This window comes from Macaca mulatta, chromosome 20 (genome assembly GCF_049350105.2).
Source record: "Macaca mulatta isolate MMU2019108-1 chromosome 20, T2T-MMU8v2.0, whole genome shotgun sequence".
Lineage (NCBI taxonomy): Eukaryota > Metazoa > Chordata > Mammalia > Primates > Cercopithecidae > Macaca > Macaca mulatta.
Genome location: NC_133425.1, coordinates 9,806,314 through 9,833,873, shown reverse-complemented (window position 1 = coordinate 9,833,873; position 27,560 = coordinate 9,806,314). Strand labels below are relative to the sequence as shown.

The window sequence follows — 27,560 nt, the reverse complement described above, 5'->3', positions numbered from 1 at the left end:
GTTTTGGAAAAGATCTATTTTCATCAAGATAGTGGTGGAGGGGTGATGAAACAGAATGGTCTGCAGAATCAAGGGAGGGTATATTCTTGCTGGTGATAGCTCTGCCAGGGTGCTGATGCCCTTGATAATGAAGGTGAGGATGACAGTGATACAGATTAAGGTGGTATTGGCAAGGAAGAATAAAGTAACAAGGAAAAGGATAATTCTCAACCCCAGCCTATCACCAAACCCTACCAGTTCTACTCCCTCAACTTTTAAAAACTCTACACTTTACTGTCTGTTCACTGCTGCCCCCACCCTAGCCCAAGTCAGCAGGATCTTGCTGCTGCTTCTACGATGTCCTCCTAACTGGCCTTCTTGTTCCCTTTCTTGTCTCTCTATATTCTATATTCCACACTACAGCAAGCATAGTGAGATTTTTTAATACGTTAGTTAGAACATTCTACTTTTGTGCTGAAAACGGTTCAGTAGTTTGGACTAAAATCGAAACTCTATCGTGGATCTCAAGACCTGTGTGACCTGACCACTTCTTATACCCTCCATCTGATTTCCCTCTGCTTGCTCTTCCCTTACTACATTCTAGTCTGATAGCCCTTCTTTCGACTTCTCTAGAATGGACGAAACCCCTCATATAAGCCATTCTCTAGACATGGATACTTTTATATCCTTCATGTCTCAGTGTCAATGTCACTTCCTCAGAGAAGCCCAGTGAGATCTCCCCTCTGGTACTTTCTCTCATAGCACCCTGTCTTAAGCACACTTTGATGATTCTCTTCCAACCTGACCAGCACCTGTCAACTTTTGGACCTTGACACAATGGTCCCTTAAGAATGGATCACAGGGCCAGGCACGGTGGCTGAAGCCTGTAATCCCAGCACTTTGGGAGGCCGAGACGGGAGGATCACAAGGTCAGGAGATTGAGACCATCCTGGCTAACATGGTGAAACCCCGTCTCTACTAAAAAATACAAAAAACTAGCCGGGCGAGGCGGCGGGCGCCTGTAGTCCCAGCTTCTTGGGAGGCTGAGGCAGGAGAATGGTGTAAACCCGGGAGGCGGAGCTTGCAGTGAGCTGAGATCCAGCCACTGCACTCCAGCCTGGGCGACAGAGCGAGACTCTGTCTCAAAAAAAAAAAAAAAAAAAAAAAAGAATGGATCACAGGAGTGCCAAGATTTTGATTCCTCAGCCATAAGGTCAGCCTTGAGGGGCCTTTAGTAGCTGTAACTCCTGAGGATTGGTCATCCCCAGTATCTAGAAGCCTCTTCTATTAATAAGCCATGCAAATATAGGTATTTTCTCTGTGTCCCCTGTGTGTAAAAGGCTGGGAAGCCTGAACCCTATACTTCTTAAGGGCAGGACTTCTTTTTGGATTGTTCACGCCTATATTCTTAACATAGACTATAGGATCAGACACATAGAAGGTACCAGAAGTATTTCTTTACAGAATAAAAGGTTTTATGGTGGTGAAGAAGGTGGTTGAATGGATAAGAGTGATGGTGATGATAAAGAGGAGAGTGGTGCTGGTGCTGGTGGTGGTAGTGATGATGATGATGGTGATGGTGGTGGTGGTGGTGATGGTAATGATGGCAGTGGTAATAGTGATAATGGTGGTGATGATGGTGATGATGATGGTGATGGTGGTATGATGGTGGTGGTAATGGTTGGTGGTGATGGTGGTGGTGGTTGTTGGTGGTGGTGATGACGACGATGGTGATGACAATGGCAATGGTGGTGATAGTGATGGTGGTGGTGGTGGTGATGATGATGGTGATGATGGTGGTGGTGTTGGTGATGCTGCTCCTGGTGGTGATGGTGGTAGTGGTGGTGATGGTGGTGATGAAGATGATGGTGATGGTAGTGATGATGGTGGTGATGCTGGTGGTGGTGGTGGTGATGATGGTGGTGGTGTTGGTGATGCTGCTGGTGGTGATGGTGGTGATGATGATGATGGTGGTGGTGATGATGATGGTGATGGTAATGATGATGGTGGTGGCATTGGTGGGGATGATGGTGATGGTGGTGGTGGTGGTGATGGTGTTGCTGTCCATGGGGATGGTGGTGGTGGTGATGATGGTGATGAAGATGATGGTGATGGTGTTGCTGTCTGTGGTGATGGTGGTGGTGGTGGTGATGATGATGGTGATGGTAGTGATGATGGTGGTGGCGTTGGTGGGGATGATGGTGATGGTGGTGGTGATGGTGTTGCTGTCCATGGTGATGGTGGTGGTGGTGATGGTGGTGATGATGATGATGGCGATGGTAGTGATTATGGTGGTGGTGGTGCTGATGATGGTGATGGTGGTGGTGATGGTGTTGCTGTCCGTGGTGGTGGTGATGATGGTGGTGGTGTTGGTGATGCTGCTGGTGGTGTTGGTGATGCTGCCGGTGGTGATGGTGGTGGTGATGATGGTGATGTGGTGGTGATGGTGTTGGTGGTGGGGATGATGTTGGTGATGGTGGTGGTGATGCTGCCGGTGGTGATGGTGGTGGTGATGATGGTGATGGTGGTGGTGATGGTGTTGGTGGTGATGATGGTGGCAGTGGTGGTGATGGTGTTGGTGGTGGTGATGGTACTGGTGATGGTGGTTATGATGGTGATGGTGGTGGTGGTGGTGATGGTGATGGTGGTGGTGATGGTGGCAGTGGTGGTGGCTATGATAATGAAGAAAGACTTTGGGGGTACAAATGATAGATTCTGAGGACCTGGACTACCTCAGTGCTTTAGAGAACTTTTATGAAAAATTGATGTGCCTTTTCCCATTCTAGTCAGCCCGGACTACACTTGAAGGTGGATTTTGGAGGAAGGGTGCTTGGAGCTGGAGGGACTCTTGGAGATGATTTGCAAATCTTGGCAGGACTGTGAGGCCCGCCACACCCCTCCTTCCTACTGCCCCAGGTGGTCCCAAGGCCGCCTTCCCTTCCACACTTGTAGCCTCCAGCACTCCAGGGCTGGGGACCGCCCCTGTCTGTGCTGCGTGCGCACTCCGAGTTTGTCCTCGGCGGCGAGAAGGAGGGCACAGAGGGTCAGCTGCGACCCGGCCAGAGCAGGAGCTGCGGGAAGACCCTGGAGAGCAGGGCTGGGAGTGGGGAGCTGGCAGTGTGGGGCCAAGAAAAAGGGTTAGGGCGGAAAGCCAGAGTCAGAGGCAGAGAGGGGAGCAGAGAGGGGAGCATCTAGGGTCGGGGGAAGGGTTCGTGGAGAGTGAGGCAGGGGAATGGAGGGAGTAGGGGTCTGGGGAAAGTGAGGATTTTGAAGTGAGAGAGTCCGCTTGGGCTGGGCGTGGAGGGCTGAGGGTGGAGTGGGGCTGGGGGACAAGGTGGGTTAAGGTGCTGGTGGGGAAGGACTAGGGCTTCCAGGAGGGTCTGAAGGCGGAGGTGGAGGTCGGACAGCACACAGGTGAGGGGGTCTGCAGGTAGAGCTGGCATTGGAGGGCTGGGAAAGTGGACGGGGGCTGAGCGGGCGCGCGTACAGATCGGAGCCGGCAGGTGAGGCTCTGAGGGTGGATCCAGGGTCTGAGCTAGGGCTAGGGGTCCAAAGGAAAGGCTTTCAGATCTGAGCTCAGCGGCTCTGGCGGTGGAGCTGGGAGCCCGCGGTGGCCTACTGGTGACGGGGGCGGGCACAGAGGGGTCGCGCCTCGGCCGCAGGAACCCGCGGCTGCTGGTCCTGGGCTCGGCGATGCGGGTGCACCTGGGCGGGCTGGCCGGCGCGGCTGCGCTGACCGGGGCGCTCAGCTTTGTGCTTCTGGCGGCCGCCATCGGCACGGACTTCTGGTACATCATTGACACCGAGCGATTGGAGAGGAGCGGCCCGGGGGCACAGGACCTGCTGGGGTCCATCAATCGCAGCCAGCTGGAGCCTCTGAGCTCCCACTCCGGTCTCTGGCGGACCTGCCGGGGTAAGGGTGCACCCCGGGGCTGGGAGCTGTGGCTGCGAACTCCCCCTGCGCGGTGCCCTGCTCGCTTGGGACCTGTTGCTTGGCGCGCTCTCCTCCCCCAAGTTCCTAGAATGCAATGTCTAGAGACTCGGGGGGAAGGTGAGCAGAAGGCCGGGACTGTGAAAGCCCTTCCGAGAGGCGCCTGCCTGCGATCCCAACTGCTCTAGTTCTCCCCATGCCCTCCCCGGGTGGGGCACTTAGGGTGAGCATGGGGGCAAAGCCGCAGACAAGGGTTCTGCGCAGAACTCCGGGGTCCTGCGCCCATGGATTCCTCCGTCCTATCCAGTCCAGAGCCCGTGCACACCGCTGATGAACCCCTTCTGGCTGGAGAACGTGACAGTCAGCGAATCCAGCCGGCAACTTCTCAGTGAGTCCGGGGAGGGTGAGGATGGAGGAAGCGCCCCAGTCCTAGCCGTGGGTTCTGGAGCCTTTCCCCAAACTTCAGAGGTTGCGGAGGGGGTGGCTGGGGTGGCCTCTGACAGTCCGGCCTGAGAATGCAGTGGGCATAAGACCCAGGGGTGGGGTCTCTCCTGATCCACCTGTGACGTTTTATGGTTTAGGGTTCATTCAGCTGACGTTGACTAATGGCGTTCTTTGCACCGTTTTGATTGATGGTTAAGACACAGGCCATCCCCTTAAGGAGCTCACAATGGTGCTGGGGACAAATGTGGAGATGCGCAGTTAGAGTTCAGAGTGAAGAGCAGCGTGATGAGGGGAAGGTGGGAAGACCCTGCAGAGACCTAAATTAGCCTGGGGAGGTGAATGGTGAAAAGAGAGGTCTCATTCCACAGATTCCATGCCAGCGTTGTTTGTATCCACATTTCCTAGAACAAGGACTTTGCAGTAGTGGGGTATGATAAAAATTTGCATATAAATATGTGATTGGAGCCAGGCAATTAGGAGGTGGGAACAGCCCCTCCTCCCAGGGCCATTGTGTCCCTGTTATTCAGAGTTGGTTCTTAGTACCCAGCTCAGCGCCTAGAACTCAGTAAAAGTTGTGAGGACTGAAAGCAAGAAAGGAAATGGGATGAACGAGCATTTGTGGAGGGAGGGAAATAAACGTAACAGTTCAATTCATTGAGGCTTGCGATAAGCCAGACATGCAGCGAACTGCTTTTCATCTATGTCTTCATTTGATTCCTACAGCCACACCCTGTGAAGTTATCAGTATCTTCATTTTTGCCTTCATTTTTCCAATGGGGAGGCCCAGAGAGGTTCTGTAGGACGATCTGATGAGGAAATGAAGACTGAGTTTTGTAGGCTTTGAAAATGTGGGCAGGTTTTTTTTGAGACAGGGTCTTGCTCTGTCACCCAGGCTGGAGTACAGTGGCACAATCTTGGCTCACTGCAACCTCCTCCTCCCAGGTTCAAGCAATTTTCCTGCCTCAGCCTCCCGAGTAGCTGAAACTACAGGTGCTTGCCACCACGCCCGGCTAATTTTTTGTATTTCTAGTACAAATGGGGTTTCATCATGTTGGCTGGGCTGGTCTCGAACTCCTGACCTCAAGTGATCTGCCCATCTCAGCCTTCCAAAGTGCTAGGATTACAGGTGTGAGCCACTGCATTGGTACCAGGTTTTTTTTTTTTTTTTTTTTTTTTTAATTTAAAAAGATATTTATTTATTTATTTATTTTAAATAGTGATAGGGTCTTACTATGTTTCCCAGGCTGGTCTTGAACTCCTGGCCTCAAGTGATGTTCCTGCCTTGGCTTCCCAAAGTGCTGGGATTTCAGGTGTGAGCCACTGTGCCTGACCTTCTCCCTCCACCCAACCCTACCCAGAGACAGGGTCTTGTGTTGTTGCCCAGGCTGGAATGCAGTGGCACGATCATAGCTCACTGCAGCCTCAAACTCCTAAGCTCAAGCGATCTTCCTGCCTCAGTCTCTCAAAGTGCTGAGCTTATAGGCATGAGCAGTTTTTGATAGACTTATTGAGGCTGTGGATAAAAAAATAGACAAGTGCCTAGCATGGCCCACAAGGCCTGGTAGGTCCCTCTCCAGCCCCATTCTCCCTTTTACTCCTTTCTCTCCAGCTGGGCTGGCCTTGGTCAGTTCTTGGAACATGCCAAGTTTCCTCCTGCCACAAAGATTTTGCACAGGCTGTTCCTTCTACCTGGAATCTCCCTGCTTTTATCCCACCACCTTGACTTGGCTAACTCCCACTCATAGTGCAGGTTGTATGACTTTTTTTGGGGGGGTTTAAATCTGACTCCTTCGTTAGATTGAAAGCTTCATGGGGACAAGGACCATGTCTATCTTGCCACTGCTGAATTCCCAATATTTAGCATAGAACCTGGCACATAGTAGCCCACGAGTCAAAGTTTGCTGAACAAACATGTTAGTGAGTGCAAATTATATTATGCTGTAGGTGGAGCTCAATATATGTATTTATTGTATGAATGTATGGGTTTATGGTGAACTGAAACTGTTTCTCTAAAGTCCAGAGGCATGCTGGAAATATTGAACCACTGGATCTCTGCAAAATTAAAAGAAATAAAGCCCTGGTTTGTAGCATTTGCCAATTTCTGTGGTGCAAATACTTCCACCATGGCCAATTTCAAGATACCAACATGATGTTACCTGGCTCACAAAATTCTCAAAATCTTAATTGGGTCTCGTGAGTTGATGAGTCAGCTCCTGCACACTGCTGTGTAAAGTCCCACCAAAGGAGACATACCCTAGACACCTGGAATGTGTGGGAGTTGACGAAAGGTGAAGGTACTGCATGCTCTGTCCTGAGCCCCAAACTGCACAACGGGGAACTTTGAGTGTCTTTGAAGCACTGTTTCAAGAATTATAAGAATTTGGCTAGGCATGGTGGCTCATGTCTGTAATCCCAGCACTTTGGGAGGCTGAGGCAGATCACCTGAGGTCAGGAGTTCGAGACTAGCCTGGCCAACATGATGAAACCCCATCTCTGCTAAAAATATAAAAATTAGCCTGGTTTGGTGGCACATGCCTGTAGTCCCAGCTACTCAGGAGGCTGAGTCACAAGAATCGCTTGAACCTGGGAGGCAGAGATTGCAGTGAGCTGAGATTGTGCCACTGCATTCCAGCCTGGGCAACAGAGTGAGACTCTGTCTCAAAACAACAACAACAACAACAGAAAACGAATTATAAGAATTATTGTCATGGAAGTGAGGGAAATGGGGGTCACGTCCCAGCTAAAACCCTTATAGAGGCCTTCTGTGATCCTGGGATAGGTGTCTTAACCTCTCTGGGCCTCAGTGTTCACATCCATCAAACTGAGATGTGGATACCATCAAGGGATATGGTTAGAATTCCATGAGAGGGGATAAAAATGGATGAACAAAATGGACCTTGCCTAGGACCAGTCATAAAGGAATGACCAGACTTGTCAGCAAGGAGTGACTTGACATCAAGGTTCCAGACATATGGTAAGTGCTTAGTAGGCATGAACTCTTCCTTTGCCCTTCCTTCCAGCCTCCTTCTAGAGGTAGTAACATCTATGGAGTGCTGATCCTTTGCCAAGCTGGGTGTGGGCATTCAGCCGACTTATTACATCCGTGGGTCAATTGGACAGCTAACCACAGTAGGCACTGGGCTGGCTTCCTCTTCAAACTTGACAATGCAACAACTCTGCTTGTTCCAGGATTTTGAGAAACAGCATAACTCACATGCACAGTCTATTCACTCATTCACCCTCAGTCCTAGGGCTAACCGGCAGTTTCACCGCCAAGTAGGCACGTGACCATGGGCGTTTCCTTATTTCGTTATACCTCTCTGAGCCTCAGTTCCCTCCTGTACAAAATGAGGATAATTGTCATCTCTTTTTCTAAGGTTATTGTGAGGCTAAAGCAGGAGAGTGTATTTCAAGAGCCTAATGTGGTGCCTGGCCTCCGTAAGTGTGCTATAAGTGGTAGCTGCTATTATTTCCATTATACCATCCAGGAAAAAGGACAAGCTGCCCCTTCATACCATGTACTCCTTGCAAATCACCCCCAGAAAGAGCTTTTTTTTTTTTTTTTTTCCCTCCGCATAATCTCTTTTTCTTTCAAAATGAATTTTGAGTTTGGTCCAAGCTCTTCTATTACATGAAGACATTTCATTCCTTTAAGGACCTGCTGCAGAGGCCATAGAGGAGAAGGTAGCTGACAAGCAGCATGTTCGACGAGCAGCATGTTCTCTTAAGTTCAGCCTCCTAGACAAATCCTTGTGGGGGTGTATGGGAAGAAATCTTGATTTTTCCTCTAAGAAAACCCTCACAGAGAGACCACTTCAGTGCCAAGTAATTCGCTGTAATCACCTAGCAGATGGAGGGCTGTGAGGGAAGTCCCACGATCTAACTTGCCTTCTGATACGGTTTGGCGGTGTCCCCACCCAAATCTCATCTTGAATTGTAGCTCCCTTAATTCCCACGTGTTATGGGAGGGATCTGGTGGGAGGTAATTGAATCATGGGAGCAGGTCTTTCCCCTGCTGTTCTCATGAGAGTGAATAAGTCTCATGAGAGCTGATGGTTTTATAAAGGGGGTTGCCCTGCACAAGCTCTCCTGCCTGCCACCATATAAGACGTGACTTTGCTCCTCATTCACCTTCAGCCAGGATTGTGAGGCCTCCCCAGCTGTGTGGAACTGTGAGTTCATTAAGCCTCTTTCTTTTATAAATTACCCAGTCTCAGGTATGTCCTTTTCTTTGTTTGTTTTTTGAGATGGGGTTTTGGTCTTGTTGCCTAGGCTGGAGTGCAATGGTACGATCTTGGCTCACTGCAACCTCCACCTCCCGGGTTTAAGTGGTTCTCCTGCCTCAGTCTCCTGAGTAGCTGGGATTACGGGTGCCCACCACCACACCTGGCTATTTTTTTGGTATTTTTAGTAGAGACGGGGTTTCACCATGTTGGCCAGGCTGGTCTTGAACTCCTGACCTCAGGTGATCTGCCTGCCTCGGCCTCCCAAAGTACTGGGATTACAGGGTGGGCCACTATGCCCAGCCAGGTATGTCTTTATGAGCAGCATGAGAACAGAGTAACATATCTCCTTAATTCTACTTAGCCACCTTGGGAGAGTGGAGTTGAGCAGAAATATCAAGTCCATAAACAGGTGCATCCCATAACCTCCAGTCTTTCAGCCACAGAGAGAAGTTTTCAATGAAACAGGTTCCTTGTCAGCAAAATCCACTTTGCTGAATGAAGTGTTTTGCCTTCCAGATTAGCTCTGGGGAAGTCATGGGTTTGTTTCTTGGGCTAGGGACTGGAATTATTTTTGGTAGAAAGGAGGTCTTCAAATTCAGCACAGTGTAGATGAAAGAGCTATGGTTTAGAATGAACCAGGCTAGCTGTATCAGCCAGGATCTTTTTGGTGGCAAGTGACAGAAACTCAAATCTTACGGGCTTAAATAAGAAAAGAAATTACTGGTTCAGGTAACTGAAAAGCTCATGTCTGCTGGAATCCACTGTTAAACTCAATTTCTTTCCTCTTTGTTTTGGGCTTTGCTTTCTTCTGTTTGAGTTCTGCTTTCAGCTAAATCCTCTCCCACGTTAGCAACCGTAGTAAGAGAGACGTTTTGTTTCTCAAGAATTCCACCAAACTTCCAGCTAGGTTTTCTACTGGACCACATTGGGTCACATGCTCAGTCCTGAGCCAATCCCTGGAGCCAAGGGGATGGAATATGCTGATTGGCCAGGCCGAGTCATGTGCCCACTTGTAACCCGGGTGGGTTGGGATCAGCTCCATAGATAGGGGTGGGAAGGTGGGGAGGAGTGGTCACATGGTCACAGGCAGATCAAGTTGCTGTTGTTAGGTGTAGAGGTGGTCAAAACCCACATGTGCCTATATCACTGGGGTTCAAATCCTGGCCCTACTTCTTGCTGGCTGTGGGACTTTTTTTTTTTTGAGACAGAGTCTTGCTCTGTTGCCCAGGCTGGAGTGCAGTAGCATGATCATAGCTCACTGCAGCCTCCACCTCCCAGGCTCAAACAGTTCTCCTGCCTCAGCCTCCCAAGTAGCTGGGACCACAGATGTTCACCATTACACCCGACTAATTTTTGTATTTTTTTTTTTTTGTAGAGGTGGCAGTCTTACTATGCTGCCCAGGCTGGACTGGAACTCTTGGGCTCAAGTGATCCTCCTGCCTTGGCCTCCCAAAGTGCTGAGATAACAGGCCTGAATCACTGTGCTCGACCAGCTGTGTGACTTCTGATGAGTCACCTGCATCCACAAATGGGCTGTTCTAAGATGAAATGAGATCGCATAAACAAAGCAGCGAGCACTGGGCCTTGCGCATAGTAGGAGCTCAGTTAATGCCTCCTCTTCCTGCTCTAATTCATATTGCCATCCTGAGCCTCAAGCTTTTCATCTATGAAATAGAGCGAATCATTGCAGACCCACCAGACACATTTATTTGCTCAGTACATACTGATTTCATCCCCACTACTGGGCCAGCTGCCTGGTGTAGAACATGGTGAGACAGTTGCTGTGTGCCGGACACTATTCTGAGCTCTTGGTTTGTATCTACTCATTTAATCTTCACAGCAGCCCAACAGGCACTATTATTATCATCTTTATTTTGCAGATGAGACATAGAGAAGTTAGGTATGGTATTTAAGTTTGCACAGTAACTGGAACTTCTAGGATTTGAACCCTAGCAGTTTCTCTCTCTCTCTCTCTTTCTTTCCCTTTCTCCCTCTCTCTCTTTCTCTCTCTCTCTTTCTTTCTTTTGTCTCTCTGTCTTGCTCTGTTGCCCAGGCTGGAGTGCAGTGCTGAGATCTCGGCTCACTGCAGCTTCCACCTCCTGGATTCAAGCAATTATCCTGAGCCTCCTGCCTCAGCCTTCTGAGTAGCTGGGACTACAGATGTGCACCACCATGCCCGGATAATTTTTGTATTTTTGTAATTTTAGTAGAGATGGGGTTTCACCATGTTGGCCAGGCTGGTCTCCAACTCCTGACCTCAAGTGATCCACCCACCTCGGCCTCCCAAAGTGCTGGGATTACAGGCATGAACCACCACACCCAGCCTACCTAGCAGTTTGTTTCTACTCCGTTGAAGCAATGCAACACTGATTATAGTTTCAGTGTAATGTGTGTATATTAAGACTAGAGGTCATGGTAGCCCAGAGGAGCTCCTAGCCTGTTTCTGGGGTTCAGAGTCCTGCTATCCAACATTGCCTCTTTCAGACAGGAAACCAGAGACCTGCATTACGGGAAGGAACAGCAGATTCAGAGTCATGAGGCAGGACTGAGCTTGGTATGTTCCAGAAATAGCAGGAAGACTGGTGTTTCTGGAGGCTGATGTGGAAAGTGCTTCTTCAGGGCACTTCCTGTTTTTTTTTTTTTTTTTTTTTTTTTTCTATGTCTTACCTCAGCTGTGTCTCCTAAGAGCCCGTGAGAGAGGCCAGGCTGGCCAGATGAGGACACCAGACCCAGAGAGGTCAGACGCCTTGTCCAACACAGCACGCCAGTGGTGGAAGCTGAACTGAGAGGAAGTGGTCTGGCCTGGCTGTCCTCTGAGGCGACCAGGTTGGAAAATCACAAGATTTGATTTCCAGTTTCTCTGGGTGCTGGGCTGTTGCAGTGACATGGAAAATTAAAACCGGCCCACCCACGATGCCTGGTGCAAATTGCAGGAGTGGAGGAGGTGAGGGACAGAGCAAGGATTGGGAACATAAGTGCGTGAAGAGGCTGCCTGAGCCCAGGAGGGAGGAACTCTTGGTGTGATTTACGCATAGCTGTGCTGCAGGCAGGCAGGCAGGGAGGAAGCAGGTGCCTGTGGATCTTCGCTCCTCTGGGCACAAGGGACTGGGCTTCAGGCTGCCTTTCTGAGGTGCCCATTAAAAAGTCAAGGCCACATTTTAAACTAACAAAAGTTCATATTTAAAGCAAGTCCACTTCTGGCTGGGCCCGGTGGCTCACACCTGTAATCCCAGCACTTTGGGAGGGCAAGGTGGTGGATCACTTGAGGCTAGGAGTTTGAGAGCAGCCTGGCCAACGTGGCAAAACCCTGTCTCTACTAAAAATACAAAAATTAGCCAGGCACGGTGGCGTGTGCCTGTAGTCCCAGCTACTTGGGAGTCTGAGGCACAAGAATTGCTTGAGCCCAAGAGTCAGAGGTTTTAGTGGGCCGAGATCACACAATTGCATTCCAGCCTGGGCGACAGAGTGAGACCCTATCTCTCTCTCACACACACAAGTCCACTTCTTGGTATCGGCCATGTGAGGCTTCTAGGAAGTTCACCATACCAGTTTGAAACTGAGAAACAAGATATATACAGCGCACTGTCCATAGATGGAGAAATGGCTAGACATTTATAGGTGTATATTCATGTTATGGAGTATTATATAGCCTGTAAAAAGAATCTACTAATGCATATTAGTATTAATATATAGCCTATAAAAAGAAAATATTAAGATGTATTGTGGAATGAAAAAAGCAAGTTACAGAGTGTTATGGGCAGTAGGATGTCATTTATTATCCCCACCTCAAAGAAACTCCCCAGTATTACACCTTTTCTGCGGGTATATAACAAAATTGTAAGATGCACGTTTACTTTATGTGCCATTAAGATAGACAAATATACTGCCAATTATGATTGTGAGGTGCTGTGGATGGTCAAACATACTCTGTTTTCAGATCTGTTAAAGTATGATAAAGGCTGGGTGTGGTGGCTCACGCCTGTAATCCCAGCACTTGGGGAGGCTGAGGCAGGTGGATCATTTGAGCTCCGGAGTTCTAGACCAGTCGGGGCAACATGGTGAAACCCTGTCTCTACCAAAAATACAAAAAATTAGCTGGACGTGGTGGCATGCACCTGTGGTCCCAGCTACTTGGGAGACTGAAGTCGTTGATTGCTTGAGCCTGGGAGATGGAGGTTGCAGTGAGCTGAGTGCCCATGGCACTTCAGCCTAGGTGTTAGAGTGAGACCCTATCTCAGAAACAAACAACAAAAAAAGTATGATCAAGTGTGCATTGTAGAATTTGAGGAATATGTGAATATAGAGAAAAATTATAAAGGTATAAAAACTGGGAAGATGCACACTGAGTCATTTACAGAGGGTCACTCTGGAAAGGAGAGGAAGACACAGGGCTTGGAGTGGTGACCAAAAGGGTCTTGTTTTAATTTTTTCTTTTTTTAAATTTCTTTTGAGATGGAGTCTCGCTCTGTCGTCCAGCCTGGAGTGCAATGCTGTGATCTCACCTCACTGCAGCCTCTGCCTCCCAGGTTCAAGTGATTCTCCTGCTTCAGCCTCCCGAGTAGCTGGGATTACAGGTGCATGTCACCACGTCCGGCTATTTTTTGTGTTTTTACAAGAGACGGGTTTTCGCCATGTTGGCCAGGCTGATCTCAGACTCCTGGCCTCAAGTGATCTGCCTGCCTTGGCCTCCCAAAGTGCTGGGATTACAGGCATGCATCGTACTGGGCCTTGTTTTAATTTTTTCTAAGAAGAATGTTATCATGTGCTGATGTAAAGCAAGCTCCAAGAGGGCTGCCTCTGTGGTTGGATTTCTCATTAGTGTGGCTCGTAGGGTTATTTTTGATCCTGGCTCACCTCTCCAGCTGCAAGAGCTGAGATATTGCTACTTTGGATGTCTCCTGCTTCTGGATGTTGGCATTTTCTGTCCCCACTTTTGGGAATCCCTCTCCTCCCTCTCAGCCCAGTTAATGCCTCACCGTCTTGTCTCCAGGTCTCAGCTGAGACCTCTCCCCACTCAGGAAGCCTTTCTTAACTTCTCAAGCTCGAGTACGTGTCCACGTCTGCAGTCCCATGACCCCTTTGTCTACTTCCTTTGTAATCTCATTCCAGCTCTGACACTTCATGGCCAGTAGATCTTGGGGTATTTGATGTAAGTTCCCTGAACCTCAATTTTCCCACCTGTGAAATGGGAATTAAAAACTCCTACCTGGTAGAGTCTAAGTTGAAGATGAGAAAGAGACAATTATTCTCATATTCGGTGCCCACGGCTCTAGAAGGTCGGAGTCCAATTGACAGGTGAGGAAAACGAGACTTTTGAGCGATGATGTGGTTTGCTTGGGTAAGAGGCAGAGTCAGGATTTGAACCCACGTCTTTGCTTGGAGACTCCTGCTCTTTCCGTATTCTAATAATACCTCTTGGAGGTAGTCCCCATCCTCCAGGACAGACTCAAGGAGATATATATATATATATATATATATATATATATATATATATAAAATTTTAAAAGCCACTTCCTTACCGGGCATAACAGGACTGCATAGCTCTGAGCTCTTTCTGAAGTCTCAAAGTCACACTGACAAGGTTAGAAAATAAAGGCGGTGATATTTCTTCCTTGCAGTAAGTGGATCCTGAGACCTTCTTCTTTTGCCAGAGCTTTGAGACATCCCTCCAGTCTGCGTAAGAGCACTGACCACCCCGGGGCTTCCCGACCTTGCAAACATCACGGAAGGCTGCTTTCCCCCTTGAGCAGCTCTTCCAACAGCACGATAATGGAGCAGTCACAAACACTTCTTTTGTTTGTTTTTGGTGTGAACATCTTTGCTGATTTCTGGGCTTGCTTTTCTCTTGACTTGCAACAAAGCATTTCGCATCTAAAATATCTCTGCACTTGAGCACACACGTTTACCATTGATGAAACAATGCCCTGCCAATATTTTATTTTATTTTCTTGAGATGGAGTCTCACTCTGTCACCCAGGTTAGAGTGCAGTGGTACAATCTCGGCTCACTGTGACCTCCGCCTTCGAGGTTCAAGCAATTCTCCTGCTTCAGCCTCCCAAGTAGCTGGGATTACAGGCCTGTGCCACCATGCCCAGCTAATTTTTGTATTTTTAGTAGAAAGGGGGTTTCACCATGTTGCTCAGGCTGGTCTTGAACTTCTGACCTCAGGTGATCCACCTGTCTCAGCCTCTCAAAGTGCTGGGGTTACAGGTGTGGGCCGCCATGCCCAGCCGACATTTTAGGATTACTAGTAATTCCATGTAATAATCATAGCTATCATCTATTAAGTACCCACTGTATGCCATCCAAGACGCGGTACTGTGTGGATGGCGTCACTCCTAAAAAGATACGCTCATGAACTAAGCCCCAGTACCTGCGAAAGTGATTTATTCAGAAAGAGCATCTTTGCAGGTGTAATTCAGACTCTCGAGATGAGGTAACCTTGGACTAACTTGGTGGGCCCTAAATCCTATGACAAGTGTCCTTATAAGAAGAAGAGAAGGTGGCCATGTGTGGGTGGAGGCAGGGATTGGAGTGATGTAGCCACAAGCCAGGGAGCCTCACAGATTGCCAACGGCTCCCAGAACATGAGAGAGGCGAGGAGGGATTCTCTCCTAGAACCATCAAAGGGAACATGGTCCTGCTGATATCTCGATTTTGTGCTTTTGGCCTCCAGAACTGTAAGAGACCAATTTCCTGTTGCTTGGAAGCCACCCGGTTTACCTTCATGTGTTACAGTGGCCACAGGAAACGAATACCACCACCTGGTCCAAGAACAAGGTCTCCCTGCCACTGCCCCCTGTTTTTCTGCATCATCACACTTACTTCCTTTGTGAGACATCACAACCTGCAATGGTCTTTGTTTCCTTGCTTCCTGGCTACTCTGTCTCCTGTGCCCATCTGTGAACTCCATCAGGGCAGTGGCCTTGTTCAATGTGGTGTCCCCAGGCCCTAGGACAGGGCTTGGCCCTCACTGGGGACCCCAAGGCGTTTGTTTCTGAATGAATGCATGTGCTCAGGGTTGAGTGCAGTGCTTTTGAAAACACTGCCGGTGTCTCATGCCTATAATGCCAGCACTTTGGGAGGCCGGGGTGGGTGGATCACTTGAGGTCAGGAGTTCAAGAGCAGCCTGACCAATATAGTGAAATGCTGTCTCTACTAACAAATACAAAAATTATCCAGGAGTGATGGCGGGCGCCTGTAGTCCCAGCTCCTCAGGAGGCTGAGACAGGAGAATTGCTTGAACCCAGGAAGTGGAGGTTGCAGTGATCTGAGATGGAATCACTGCATTCCAGCCTGGGTGACAGAGCAAGACTCCATCTCAAAAAAAAAAAAAAAAAAAAAGAAAGAAAAAAAAAGAAAACATTGCCAATCTGGAAAACAACCCTGCAGAGAGGTCTTAGGTCTTAAATTTTCTTTTCTTTTTTTTTTTTTTTTTTTGAGACGGAGCCTTGCTCTGTCGCCCAGGCTGGAGTGCAGTGGCATGATCTCGGCTCACTGCAAACTCTGCCTGCCGGGTTCACGCCATTCTCCTGCCTCAGCCTCCCGAGTAGCTGGGACTACAGGTGCCACCACCACGCCTGGATAATAATAATAATTATTATTTTTGTATTTTTAGTTGAGATGGGGTTTCACTGTGTTAGCCAGAATGATCTCGATCTCCTGACCTCGTGATCCACCCGCCTCGGCCTCCCAAAGTGCTGGGGTTACAGGTGTGAGCCACCGCGCCCGGCCAGGTCTTAAATATTTTTTACAAATGAGGAAATGAGGGCTCAGAGAGGTAAAGGGACTTACCTAAGGTCACAGGGTTAGTAAGAGTATCTGGCTGGCCTCAGACCGAAGAGCCTTCTCTCCCAAGACCATCAACAGGGAATGACGGAACTGAGGCGGAAATCCAAGGTTCAGGAAGTTTGCATTTGAGTCCAACGCAGTAGCTGCCCCCGCATCATTCCTCTCTAGCTGTTAAAGGCAGACACCTTTAACAGCTTCAGGGTCTGTGGGAGAAGGAAAGGGCCAATTAGGTCTGCAGAGCAGAGAGAAGAGAAGTGGCTCTGGATGAGAGCTTGAGCCCCAGTCATCTGCTGTGGTCCTTATGTCAAGATGAATATGGTCCATTTCCGTTTTTCAGATGAGAAAATCGAAGCTCAATGGGGCAGCTTGTCTGAAGTCACATGGCTAGTAAGAACCACACTCAGGTCTGACTCTAAATACTCCACACTTTCCTCTAAAATTCACTGCCTTAAATGGAGGGCCTGTGATCATGTGGACTTAGCCTGGCATCTCTGAACTAACACATGGCTGTCTGAGTCTCTTAAGGCACCACTTTCGCCTGACATTACAGCAATTTATGTCTACATCTGAACTTCCTTTGTGAGTTATAAGTTCCAAGGAGGTGGGATTTGTGTCTGATTCAACTTTGTACCTCTACAATACCCATCTCAAAATAATGCACCTATTAGATGCTCAGCAAATGCTCAGTTCCCTCCCTCCTTCCCTCCCCCCTCCCTCCCTCTCTCCCTCCCTCCCTCCCTCCGTCACTCCCTCCCTCCCTCCCTCCCTCCCTCCCTTCCTTCCTTCCTTCCTTCCTTCCTTCCTTCCTTCCTTCCTTCCTTCCTTCCTTCCTTCCTTCCTTCCTTCCTTCTCTCATTCATTAGCTCAGCCATCCATTGCACAGGGAGCATGTACTACCTTCTAGGTTCTGGGTTGCAAGTTATTGGGCATTCAGGATGTGCAAGAATACATCACAAGAAAGACATTATCCAGGTCCTGCTGGCCTTTGATTCCTGCCACCTCTGTCCTGCTCCATCATATCCTCCCCGCTCGCCAGTGCCTGGGAGAGCCCCTGGCCCCTGCCAATGCCCTCCAGCCAGAGACCACTGGGGACACCCCTGCAGTTCAAGTTGGGGTTGATTACTTATTGCAGCAAAGGAGAACACACACCATGGGGAGCCATGGGGTGTCTCAGTAAGAGGTTGCTAGGAAGGACTTAGGGGATTCGGGCTTTGATTGGGTGGCTTTGGAGGGTCTGAGGAGTTGGAGGTTTGCTCTGGACTGGGTAATATCAGGAAGCGGAGACAATTCTGTGACTGAATATCTCAATCTTATCTACAGGGAGGCAGACTAGCTGTGTTGAGCAAGGAGGGACACTCCTATTAGCTGGGAGAAGGAGGTGTGGATATTCTGTGGGTGGCACAGAGACCTCGTTTTCACCTCTGCTTAGGCAGCCTGTGGAGTGCCCTTGCTGGGCCTCATTGTGTTGTGGTCTCAGATGACCTCATCTGATGTCGGAGTTCTACGATATTATATCCAGCAGAATACCGCAGTCTAGCTATGAGCGCCACGCCAGTTCCCAGAAGCTGGAAACTGTTTCTTTATTTTTATTTTTATTTATTTATTTTTATTTTTTAGTAGAGACGGGGTTTCACCGTGTTAGCCAGGGTAGTCTTGAACTCCTGACCTTGTGATCCACCCGGCTCGGCCTCCCAAAGTGCTGGGATTACAGGCATGAGCCACCGTGCCCGGCCTGGAAACTGTTTCTTTCTTTCTCTCCATCACAGGGGTTCATTAGAGGCTTGTTGATGAACGGGAATCAGGGCTCATGACCTTAGATCTGTGTTTGGTTTTAACAGGTTTTCCATATTACCAAAAGGTGTGCAAGATTTCACGCACGTTATTTCATTTAGATAGCCCAATATCAAGCTGAGAATAACAATTAACACTTTTATTAGGTTTATGATGTGACAAGTACTATTCTAAGAAGTTTGTCCATTTTATCTCATCCTCAGTACACAATCGTGTGAAGTGCATACTCTTAGTATTCCCATTTAGTTGATGAGAAAACTGAGGCTTGAAAGTTATAAAGTAACTTGCCTGCAGCCCCTCAGCTAGAAGTGATAGTGCTGACATTGAAACCCTGGTGAGCATAGGTGGCAGGTGTTGCATCAGTGCTTACTGAAACAATAAACGGAGAAGTGGGGTGACCAGTTGTCCTGGTTTATCCTGCCTGGTCCCTGTAGACACCTATGGTCATGGTAGATAATTTAATACCGTTGATGATTGTTTGATTCTCAAAAGTGTGGTTTGGATGGTCAATCATACAGGTACTCCCATCAACGTGCCTGTAAGAGAGGAACTATCTGTGACTTATTTGTCTTCAGTGCTCAGTGTGGAGCTAGACTCACAGCAGACACTCTTAATATGTTTGCTGACTTTAATAAGTTGTAGGAGATCAGTGGGCAAGTATTTTTACTCTTGTTTTGCCGACGAGGCTTAGAGTGGTCCAGTCATTTGTCCAAAGTCACACAGCTTGTATGGCACAGACTCTTATTCAGTGGTCTTTTGACTGTAACCCCTCACTCTGAAACTACATATCCACCATGTCCGAAATAACCCAGCCCCCACAAAATTGGTGATGATGATTATTTTTATCATATTCACATTCCAAAGGGGAATATCTTCCCCAGGCGCATTCAGAGATGTGGCTAGCGATGGGAACATTTGCAAGTAGAACAGAACTTGGAATCAATATTATGTTCTAAAACCACAATCCCGGGGAAAAAAAACATAGCGAAGAATAGGGCACACACACAAAGAAAGCTAAACCAAATTTCAGCAGGAGATTTTACAAGTCTTTCCTGGGTAACTTGTTCTTACCCAGACATTTAATTGAATGTGGACATCAAGGCAGCTTGCAGCATGACTGCGGAACTCACATGGGGCCGCCCCGGCTGCATCAGCTCTGGGAAACCTCATTAATTTCTGAATGAGAAATGATTTCCTTTCTTGGCCACAGTCTGAGACGATGGTGTGCGGGGGATGGATTTTAAAGGACTAGGTTTTTGCATGAAATGTGGTACTTCCCTGCCCAAGATTTTTCCCTGAAAAAGAAAGAAAGAAAGGAAGAAAGATCATAGGTCTCATCCCCTGTAATCACATTTCATCCCAGGACAGCCCTGGGAGGAAGTTCAGTCTTGTTTTCTTGACTCACCAAAGTTAGTGCCACTTGAGGGACTGAAGACAAAATGATTTGGTCACAGTGGAGGTCACAGACCAAATTATTATTCTCATCATCTTTATTATTGGTAGAGTTATGATTTATTTAGTGCCTGCTCTATGGGACACAAGACTATACATCTTACTACATCGCCCCATGTTGCCCTATGGTCTTTACAAGTATTATTCTCATGATAATTCTGTGAGCCGTATACTTTTACCTCCATTTCATAAGAAGTGGAAATGGAGGTTCTGAGTAATTACGTGACATGCCTAGGACCCTACAGTCAGCCTGAATTCGAATGCAAATAATCTGGCTCTGAAGTCTATATTTTTCATCGCCATGAGGTCATCTCTTAGGCTTCCTCAGTTTTTTCTTATTGCCTAGAAACTGCCATATTTTTCCTGCCTGAGAGCCACACTGTCTAGCTCAAAATTCACTCATTCACTCACTCATTCATTCAATACATTGGTCAACACACATCTCTTCAGCACTTACCATGTCCCAGGACAGAACCTCTGCTAGAAACTCAGGGACACAATTGTGCACAAGGAAATAAGATCAAATAAGATCCTCCTTGCCAAGGAACTCATGTCCTGTCAGGTGAGACATAAAAGTGACTCAGATGCCCTCAATACTAGGTAATAAATGCCTGTCCCTATGGGGTACTGAGGGGGCACAGAGGAAGGGCACTTGACTGGATGGACAGTGGTGAATACAGAGTAAGGAAAGACTTCCCGGAACAAACGATGCTTAGCCTGTACTAAAGGATGAGAAGAAAGTATTTATTTTCATACTGAAGGATGAGAAGAAAGTATTTATTTTCATACCTATCCTATTGCCAAAAGGATTTAAAGATGCTTGGCATCCAGCTCATAATAAACACCCAGTACACATTTGGTAAATGAAAGATGGATAAAAAATATAACTTTGCACTTGTTTCCCTTTTTTCTTTCGCTGCTGGGAAGCTCAGAGCCAAAGTAGTGGCAGAGGTATAGACCCTGAAACCTTAGACTTCCTCCTTTCCTCTTGCTCTTCCTCCATTCAGCCCCCACCATGGGTCTTGACTTTCATGTCATTCATTCTTTTCTACTTGCTGATTTTATAGATTATATTAATATTTGTCTTTGACCGTTTGGGCTTGGGAGTTCTCTAGAGTTGGTCCCAGATCTTATTAAAGAGGAGGCAAGAGAAATACATTCAATGCAGGACTGTTCTCCAGGTGGATCCGTTCGGCTTTGCAATCCAGGGGCAGCATCTCCCCCTTCACTTTGGTTATCCCACACATCATGTGGTCTTCATGCCCTGAGAATAACAGTGTCCCCTTTAGTTCTCTCAATGCTCAAAGCCCTTCATCCACAGAGTCCCTGCTCCCCCATCCCATCCAAAAAGCTGGCATGATGCAATCAAGGTGCTGGCAAAAACTTTATTTTATTTAATTTTTTTTTTTTTTTTTTTTTTTTTTTTTTTTTTTTTGAGACGGAGTCTCACGCTGTTGCCCAGGCTGGAGTGCAGTGGCACGATCTCGGCTCACTGCAAGCTCCGCCTCCCGGGTTCCGGCCATTCTCCTGCCTCAGCCTCCTGAGTAGCTGGGACTACAGGTGCCCGCCACCGCGCCCGGCTAATTTTTTTTTTTGTATTTTTAGTAGAGACGGGGTTTCACTGTGGTCTCGATCTCCTGACCTTGTGATCCGCCCGCCTCGGCCTCCCAAAGTGCTGGGATTACAGGCTTGAGCCACCGCGCCCGGCCCAAAAACTTTAAACAAAACAAAACCCAACCCAAAAAGCTTGCACGAGGCTCCTCCTTGTGGCGACAAATATGTTCTTGTAGAGAACCGGGCGGGCACTCTGGTCAGTGAAGGATCCTTATCCTTGGGAGAAGGATAACTTCTAAATGATCAGCAAGTACTGTCCCCAAATGCCATGCTAAAGACCACAGTGGCTTTTAGATCTCTTAAGGTCCCATGGCTGTGGAGGCAGAGCCAAGCACAAACCACTGCCAGCCATCCCCCAATCCCAAGTACTCCCTACACCCAGCTCTTGTAATGAATAATTAATGATGTGTGTTAGTATCTGCACTGTGGCTCCCCTCTTGTTAGAAACCAGCTCTGGCCAGGCACAGTGGCTCACACCTGTCATGCCAGCACTTTGGGAGGCCAAGGTAGGAGGATCGCTTGAGCCCAGGAGTTTGAGACCAGTCTGGGCGACATATCAAGACCTCATCTTTACCAAAAATCAAAAAATTAGCCGGGTGTGGTGGTGCACACCTGCAGTCCCAGCTACTCGGGCAGCTGAGGTGAAAGGTTCCCTTAAGCCCAGGAGGTTGAGGCTGCAGTGAGCCATGGTCATGCCATTGTACTCCAGCCTGGGTGACAGAGCAAGACCCTGTCTCAAAAACAAAACAAACAATAACAAACAACAACAAAAACAACAACAAAGCACACAGCCTTGCACACGATGTGCCTCAACCACTGTTGCCATGGTCATCATCATCATGAGAAACAGTAGAAGTAATAGTCACAGGGGCAGTCACAGTGTGGATTTTTCCCAGCTCTCGTAGGTGCTTGGAAAGTGTTTGTTGATTGAATGAAGGATGTTAGTAACTCTCCTCTGCCTGGTATCCTCTCTATCTCTTCTAAGCCATGCATGGGACGTTTGTGATTCTGCTGCCGCTCAGCCTGATCCTGATGGTTTTTGGGGGGATGACAGGGTTTCTGAGCTTCCTCCTCCGAGCCTACCTCCTCCTTCTGCTCACTGGAACTCTCTTCCTCTTTGGAGGTAGGTGCCCACCCTGCCTGGCGCTCTGGCTTGTGGTCTGGGGGTTGGGCGGTGGCTACTGTGTATGAACCCTCAGCAAAGGAGGGGGATCCCAGGACCTCGTGGGGTTCATTTTCCCCTTCTGGGATATCAGCTGGAAGAGATGAGTGGTTTCCAGTCCAGAATCACTTCGTCTCTGGTTCCAAGACAGGAGCAGTGCAGAGGGAGCAGCTTCCAAGAATCGCTTTTATTGTTTCACCAAAGAAGCCGCGTATATTACCTTTGCCCGAACTCTTGATGGCTTCAAGCTTTAGGGCTGTGAGCTGGCAAGAGACCCTCGTTCCAGCCACCGTCAAGCTCCCCTGCTGATCAGCCGTTCTGATCGATACTGCTTTGATTGACTGAAAAACGGGCAGGACCAGGCTCAGAAAGACAAACACCTCATGGTCTCCTTTCTATGTAGAATCCGGAAGAGTCAAATTCACAGAAACAGAGAATGGAACAGGCTGGTGGGGCAGGGGAGCGGGGGGAGATGTTGGTCAAAGAGCACACAATTTCAGTTCAAAAGGAGGAAGTCCAGTGATCTACTGGGCATCACGGTCACATCACGTTAACAACAGCCTATTGTGTTCTTGAAAATCGCTGAGAGTAGATTTTAGTTCTCACCACACACAAAAGAAATGCTAAGTATGTGAGGCCGTGCCTGTGTTGAATAGCTTGACTGAGCCATTCCACAGTGTGCACATGCGTATCAAACCCTTGTGCCGTGCACCATAAATACATACAATTTTTACTTGTCAAGTAAATAGCAGCACACACGAAAACAAGATGAAACAAAACAACAGGTGGACAGACATTGGCTAGGTTCGCACCATTGGTTGGTTCAGTGGACCAGAGGTTTTGAAAAATGGGACCTTGGCCGGGCACGGTGGCTCACGCCTGTAATCCCAGCACTTTGGGTGGCCGAGGTGGGTGGATCATGAGGTCAGGAGATCGAAACCATCCTGGCTAACACGGTGAAACCCCGTCTCTACTAAAAATATAAAAAATTAGCTGGGTATGGTAGTGGGTGCCTGTAGTCCCAGCTACTCGGGAGGCTGAGGCAGGATAATGGTGTCAACCTGGGAGATGGAGTTTGCAGTGAGCCGAGATCATGCCACTGCACTCCAGCCTGGGTGACAGCGAGACTCCATCTCAAAAAAAAAAAAAAAAAATAAGTGGGACCTGGCACATGGCTGGCTGCCTTAAGGCTCCCTGTATCCCTGTGTATTTGAAATGTTCCTTAAAAAAAGAAAAAAAAGCAGTGATGACATGCACCCTTGGAATCCACAGAGGGAAAAAAGCAGAAGGGATGTCTAGAGGTGAAAATATTGCAAAGCTCTCATTTCCTCTAACCACTCACTATTATTATTAATACTAGCATTCATAGTTCACCCAATGACAAATTCTCAAAACCAGCACTGCCTGGTAGAAGTTTCTGTGATGGTGGAGAAGTTCCCTAGTCCATGCCGAGCATCGGGAGCTGCAAACCAGGCCAGGGCAGCGAGTGCTGATGGGGGACTGAGCTGTTAACTTTATTTAAATTAATTTAATTTAAATAGCCATGTGTAACTGGCCAGTAGCTATTGTACTGGACCATGTGGCTCAAATCTAATATCTGTGGAAAACCACCATGGGCCAGGCACCATTCTAGGTGCTGGGGAATTGAAAATGAGCAAAACCAACACGAGCATGTCTGCCCTCTGGAAACTCATGGGAGACAGATGTTAGTTAAATAATTACACAAACACTACTGCAATCCCAGCACTTTGGGAGGCTGAGACAGGCAGATCACTTGAGGTCAGGAGTTTGAGACCAGCCTGGCCAATATCATGAAACCCTGTCCCTACTGAAAATACAAAAATTAGCCAGGCGTGGTGGCAGCACCTGTAGTCCCAGCTACTCAGGAGGCTGAGACAGGAGAATAGCTTGAACCTGTGAGGCGGAGGTTGCAGCGCAGCAAGCTGAGATTGCACCACTGCACCACCGCACTGGGCGACAGAGCAAGAGTCTGTCTCAAAAAAAAAAAAAAAAAAAAAAAAAAAAAAAAAGACACAAACGAATGCAAAGTTGCAATTGTGACCTGGGCAGTGATGGGCAGCTGTATGTGCTGTGGAATCACTGCTCAGGCAAGTCCAGGAATTGAAGCCTGAGCTGCGATGTGCGGGAAGGGTAGGAGTTGTCCGTGACAGGCAGAGAAGCAGGGGTGAGTGCATCTAGTGGGGAGACCAGCAGGCGCAAAGGTCCTGCGGCAGGAAGGAACGAGGACGCTGGACATCGGGCAGCGTGGCTGGGCAGGGCGAGGAGGAGGAGGGGAGTGCTGGGGCGGGGTGGGGGTTGATCTGCTCTCCCTTTGCCCTCCCTGCAGCCATGGTGACCCTCGCTGGGATCAGCGTCTACATAGCATATTCAGCTGCCGCCTTCCGGGAGGCGCTGTGTCTCCTGGAGGAGAAGGCCCTCCTGGACCAGGTGGACATCCACTTCGGCTGGTCCCTGGCCCTGGGTTGGATCAGCTTCATCGCGGAGCTGCTCACTGGGGGGGCCTTCCTGGCAGCAGCCCGTGAGCTCAGCCTGAGACGGAGGCAGGACCAGGCCATATGAGCCTGGGCGCTGGGTCATGAAGGGGAGGAAGGGGTTTGGTCCCGGAGCTTCATGGAGCTTCATGGGCTGCGGCCTCCTTTTCCTCAAAGGCCACTTGGGGAGGCCAGACACCCCCCCGTCCCCCACAAGTCCCCATGGACTAAGCTCGGGGCCTGGCTGTTATCCTAGTGCCTGTGTGCTCATGTCCGTGTGTGTCCGTGTGTGTCCGTGTGGCCTGGAGGAGCCTGAGGGAGTGCCAAACCTCTTTACAAGAAATAAAAACGATGCTTTAATCACACACAGAGTTTTACAGATTGCAAAGTCCTTGCGCCCCCTCCGACTTCATTTCCTTCTCACCCATGTCCCTTGGATCAGCTCCTTGGTGGACCTGAGAAAGGGAGAGGGTGCCCTACCTCCTGGGCCCTGTAGTGCATTGAGCTCTCTCTGGGGACCTTTGGCCTGGAGTTCCTTTTGCTCTAAAATAACTCTGGCATGACATTGGCTTTCTGCAGGGTCGGGTTAGGTCTGCAATATGAAGCTGCAAGACTCCCAAGAGGCTGGCCAATTGATAGAGCGCTCTTCAAGACTAATCATACCTTTTCCGTCCTTCCCCAGAAAAATCCAATCCTCCTTTCATCCTGGTGTTCTGCCCCTGGGAATGGGCGCCACCTCCAGGTCCTCTGGGGCAGTGCTGCTCCCATTTAGCGTGCCCGAGACTCTATGGGCTTGTTGGTACTCACGGGCTGATGCCACCCCCAGGGTGTCTGAGCCAGGAGGACTGGGTGAAGCCCAGGAACTCACATTTCTTTCTTTCTTTCTTTTTTTTTTTTTGAGATGGAGTCTTGCTCTGTAACCCAGGCTGGAGTGCAGCGGCACAATCTCGGCTCACTGCAAGCTCCGCCTCCCGGGTTCATGCCATTCTCCTGCCTCAGCCTCCTGGAGTAGCTGGGACTACAGGCGCCTGCCACCACGTCCGGCTAATTTTTTGTATTTTTAGTAGAGACGGGGTTTCACCGTGTTAGCCAGGATGGTCTCGATTTTTCTGACCTTGTGATCCGCCCACCTCAGCCTCCCAAACTGTTGGGATTACAGGCGTGAGCCACTGCGCCCAGCAGGAACTCACATTTCTAACTAGCTTCCAGGCGACACTGAGGCTTCTGGCCCAGAGCCACACTTTGCATAAATGCTGAGGTGGGGTGTTTGTTAAGTGACAGAGAAGGGTTGTCACCTTGCTGCTCTTAGAATCACCTGGGTGATTCCCAAAATCCTGCTGCTCTGGCTACATCCTTGATCTGATATTCTCTAGGGATGGTGTCCAGCCATCAGTGTTTTTTAAGAGCTCTCCAGGCTATTCTAACCCAAAACCATGGCTGAGATTCTGTTCCTGTAAGATTCCAAGTCATGAGATGTAGGGAAGGGTCCAGGGAGCCTTTGGCTTGGGAAACTCTGGGAGGTGCTGACGGTTTGGGGAATACTGATGTGGATTAAAATATGACAACACCATTATCAACAATATGACATCATCTTCATCATGACATCATCATCACCATGACATCAGCATTGTCATCATCATAGCTGACACCCACTGAGTACTTTCTATGCACCTGTGCTTTTCTCAGTGCCAGTCGGTCAGTCAGTCATTCAACAAACACCCAAAGGAAGGCCGGTACACACCAGCAACTAGGGGGCAGTGACTCCTCCAGACCCAGCCCTTGCTGTCTGGGGTGCCACATGGTTGAGGAGAGAGAGGTATATGAAATATGTAGCCCGGGATGAGGACTAGGAGATAAGCAAAGCAGGGTACAGATGAGGAAACTGAGGCACCAGCAGGTTAACATAGCTGGACTAAGGGGTTAAGGAGAGAAAGGGATGCAACTGGGAGTAAAATTCAGAACTGCCTGATCCCAAGATGGTCCTCCCTGGAGTCCCACCAATGCCTGCACTTCTTTACTGGCTGTCTGCTCCTGGGTTCAGGACGTTGCTTCGACATCCTTGTCTCATCTGGAAAGGCGCAAATGAGTGGCTTGCTCACATGGCCCCATGGGGCTAAATAAGCGCTATTGGAAAATCAGTTGCTAGGCTGAGAAACTTTTTGCAGTGAGGGCAACCATGCTACAGAAAGGGCGGTCTCTGCTTCCATCTGCTGGTCATATTATGGAACTGCTCCAGAGGCAAGATTTGATTCCCAAATTCAAAAAACACGTGTTCAGCAGTCCTAGCGCCCAGGTGCTGGATTAAATACTGCAGCGCCAGGGTCCTCAGCTGGGGCGATTCTCTCCCCCACCTGACATTTGGCAATGTTTGGAGACAGTTTTGGTTGTTCTTAGTGCGTGTGGGGAGTAGTATTACTGGCATCTCCAGTGGGAAGAGGCCAGGGATGCTTCTCAATGTCCTACGATGCTCAGGACATCTGGTCCCACATGTCCACCTCGGGACATGCTGAGACACTCTGCTAAGCGAGCAACAATGAACAATAACAAACCAAAACATGTGCACTCCAGGATCTGACAACGTCAAAGAATCTCATTCATTCCCCCATCCATTCATGCATTCCATAAATGCCTGCCAGATACCTACTATGTGTCAGAGACTGTTCCAGGGCCTGGCGACA

The 27,560-nt window shown here is 48.7% G+C and overlaps 1 protein-coding gene across 2 annotated transcripts in view; it reads left to right on the top strand.

Moving 5' to 3' along the window:
• The first annotated feature begins 2,980 nt into the window (after positions 1–2,980).
• TMEM114 (transmembrane protein 114) overlaps positions 2,981–27,560 on the top strand; it is a 51,783-nt gene continuing 27,203 nt past the window's right edge. Inside the window, 4 exon segments of one of the 2 annotated variants that reach the window (NM_001194176.2) lie at positions 3,673–3,892; positions 4,218–4,298; positions 22,214–22,351; positions 24,738–24,994. In NM_001194176.2, coding sequence (NP_001181105.1) covers positions 3,673–3,892; positions 4,218–4,298; positions 22,214–22,351; positions 24,738–24,970 — 672 coding nt within the window. In that variant the 3' untranslated portion in view covers positions 24,971–24,994. 2 annotated transcript variants of the gene reach the window in all.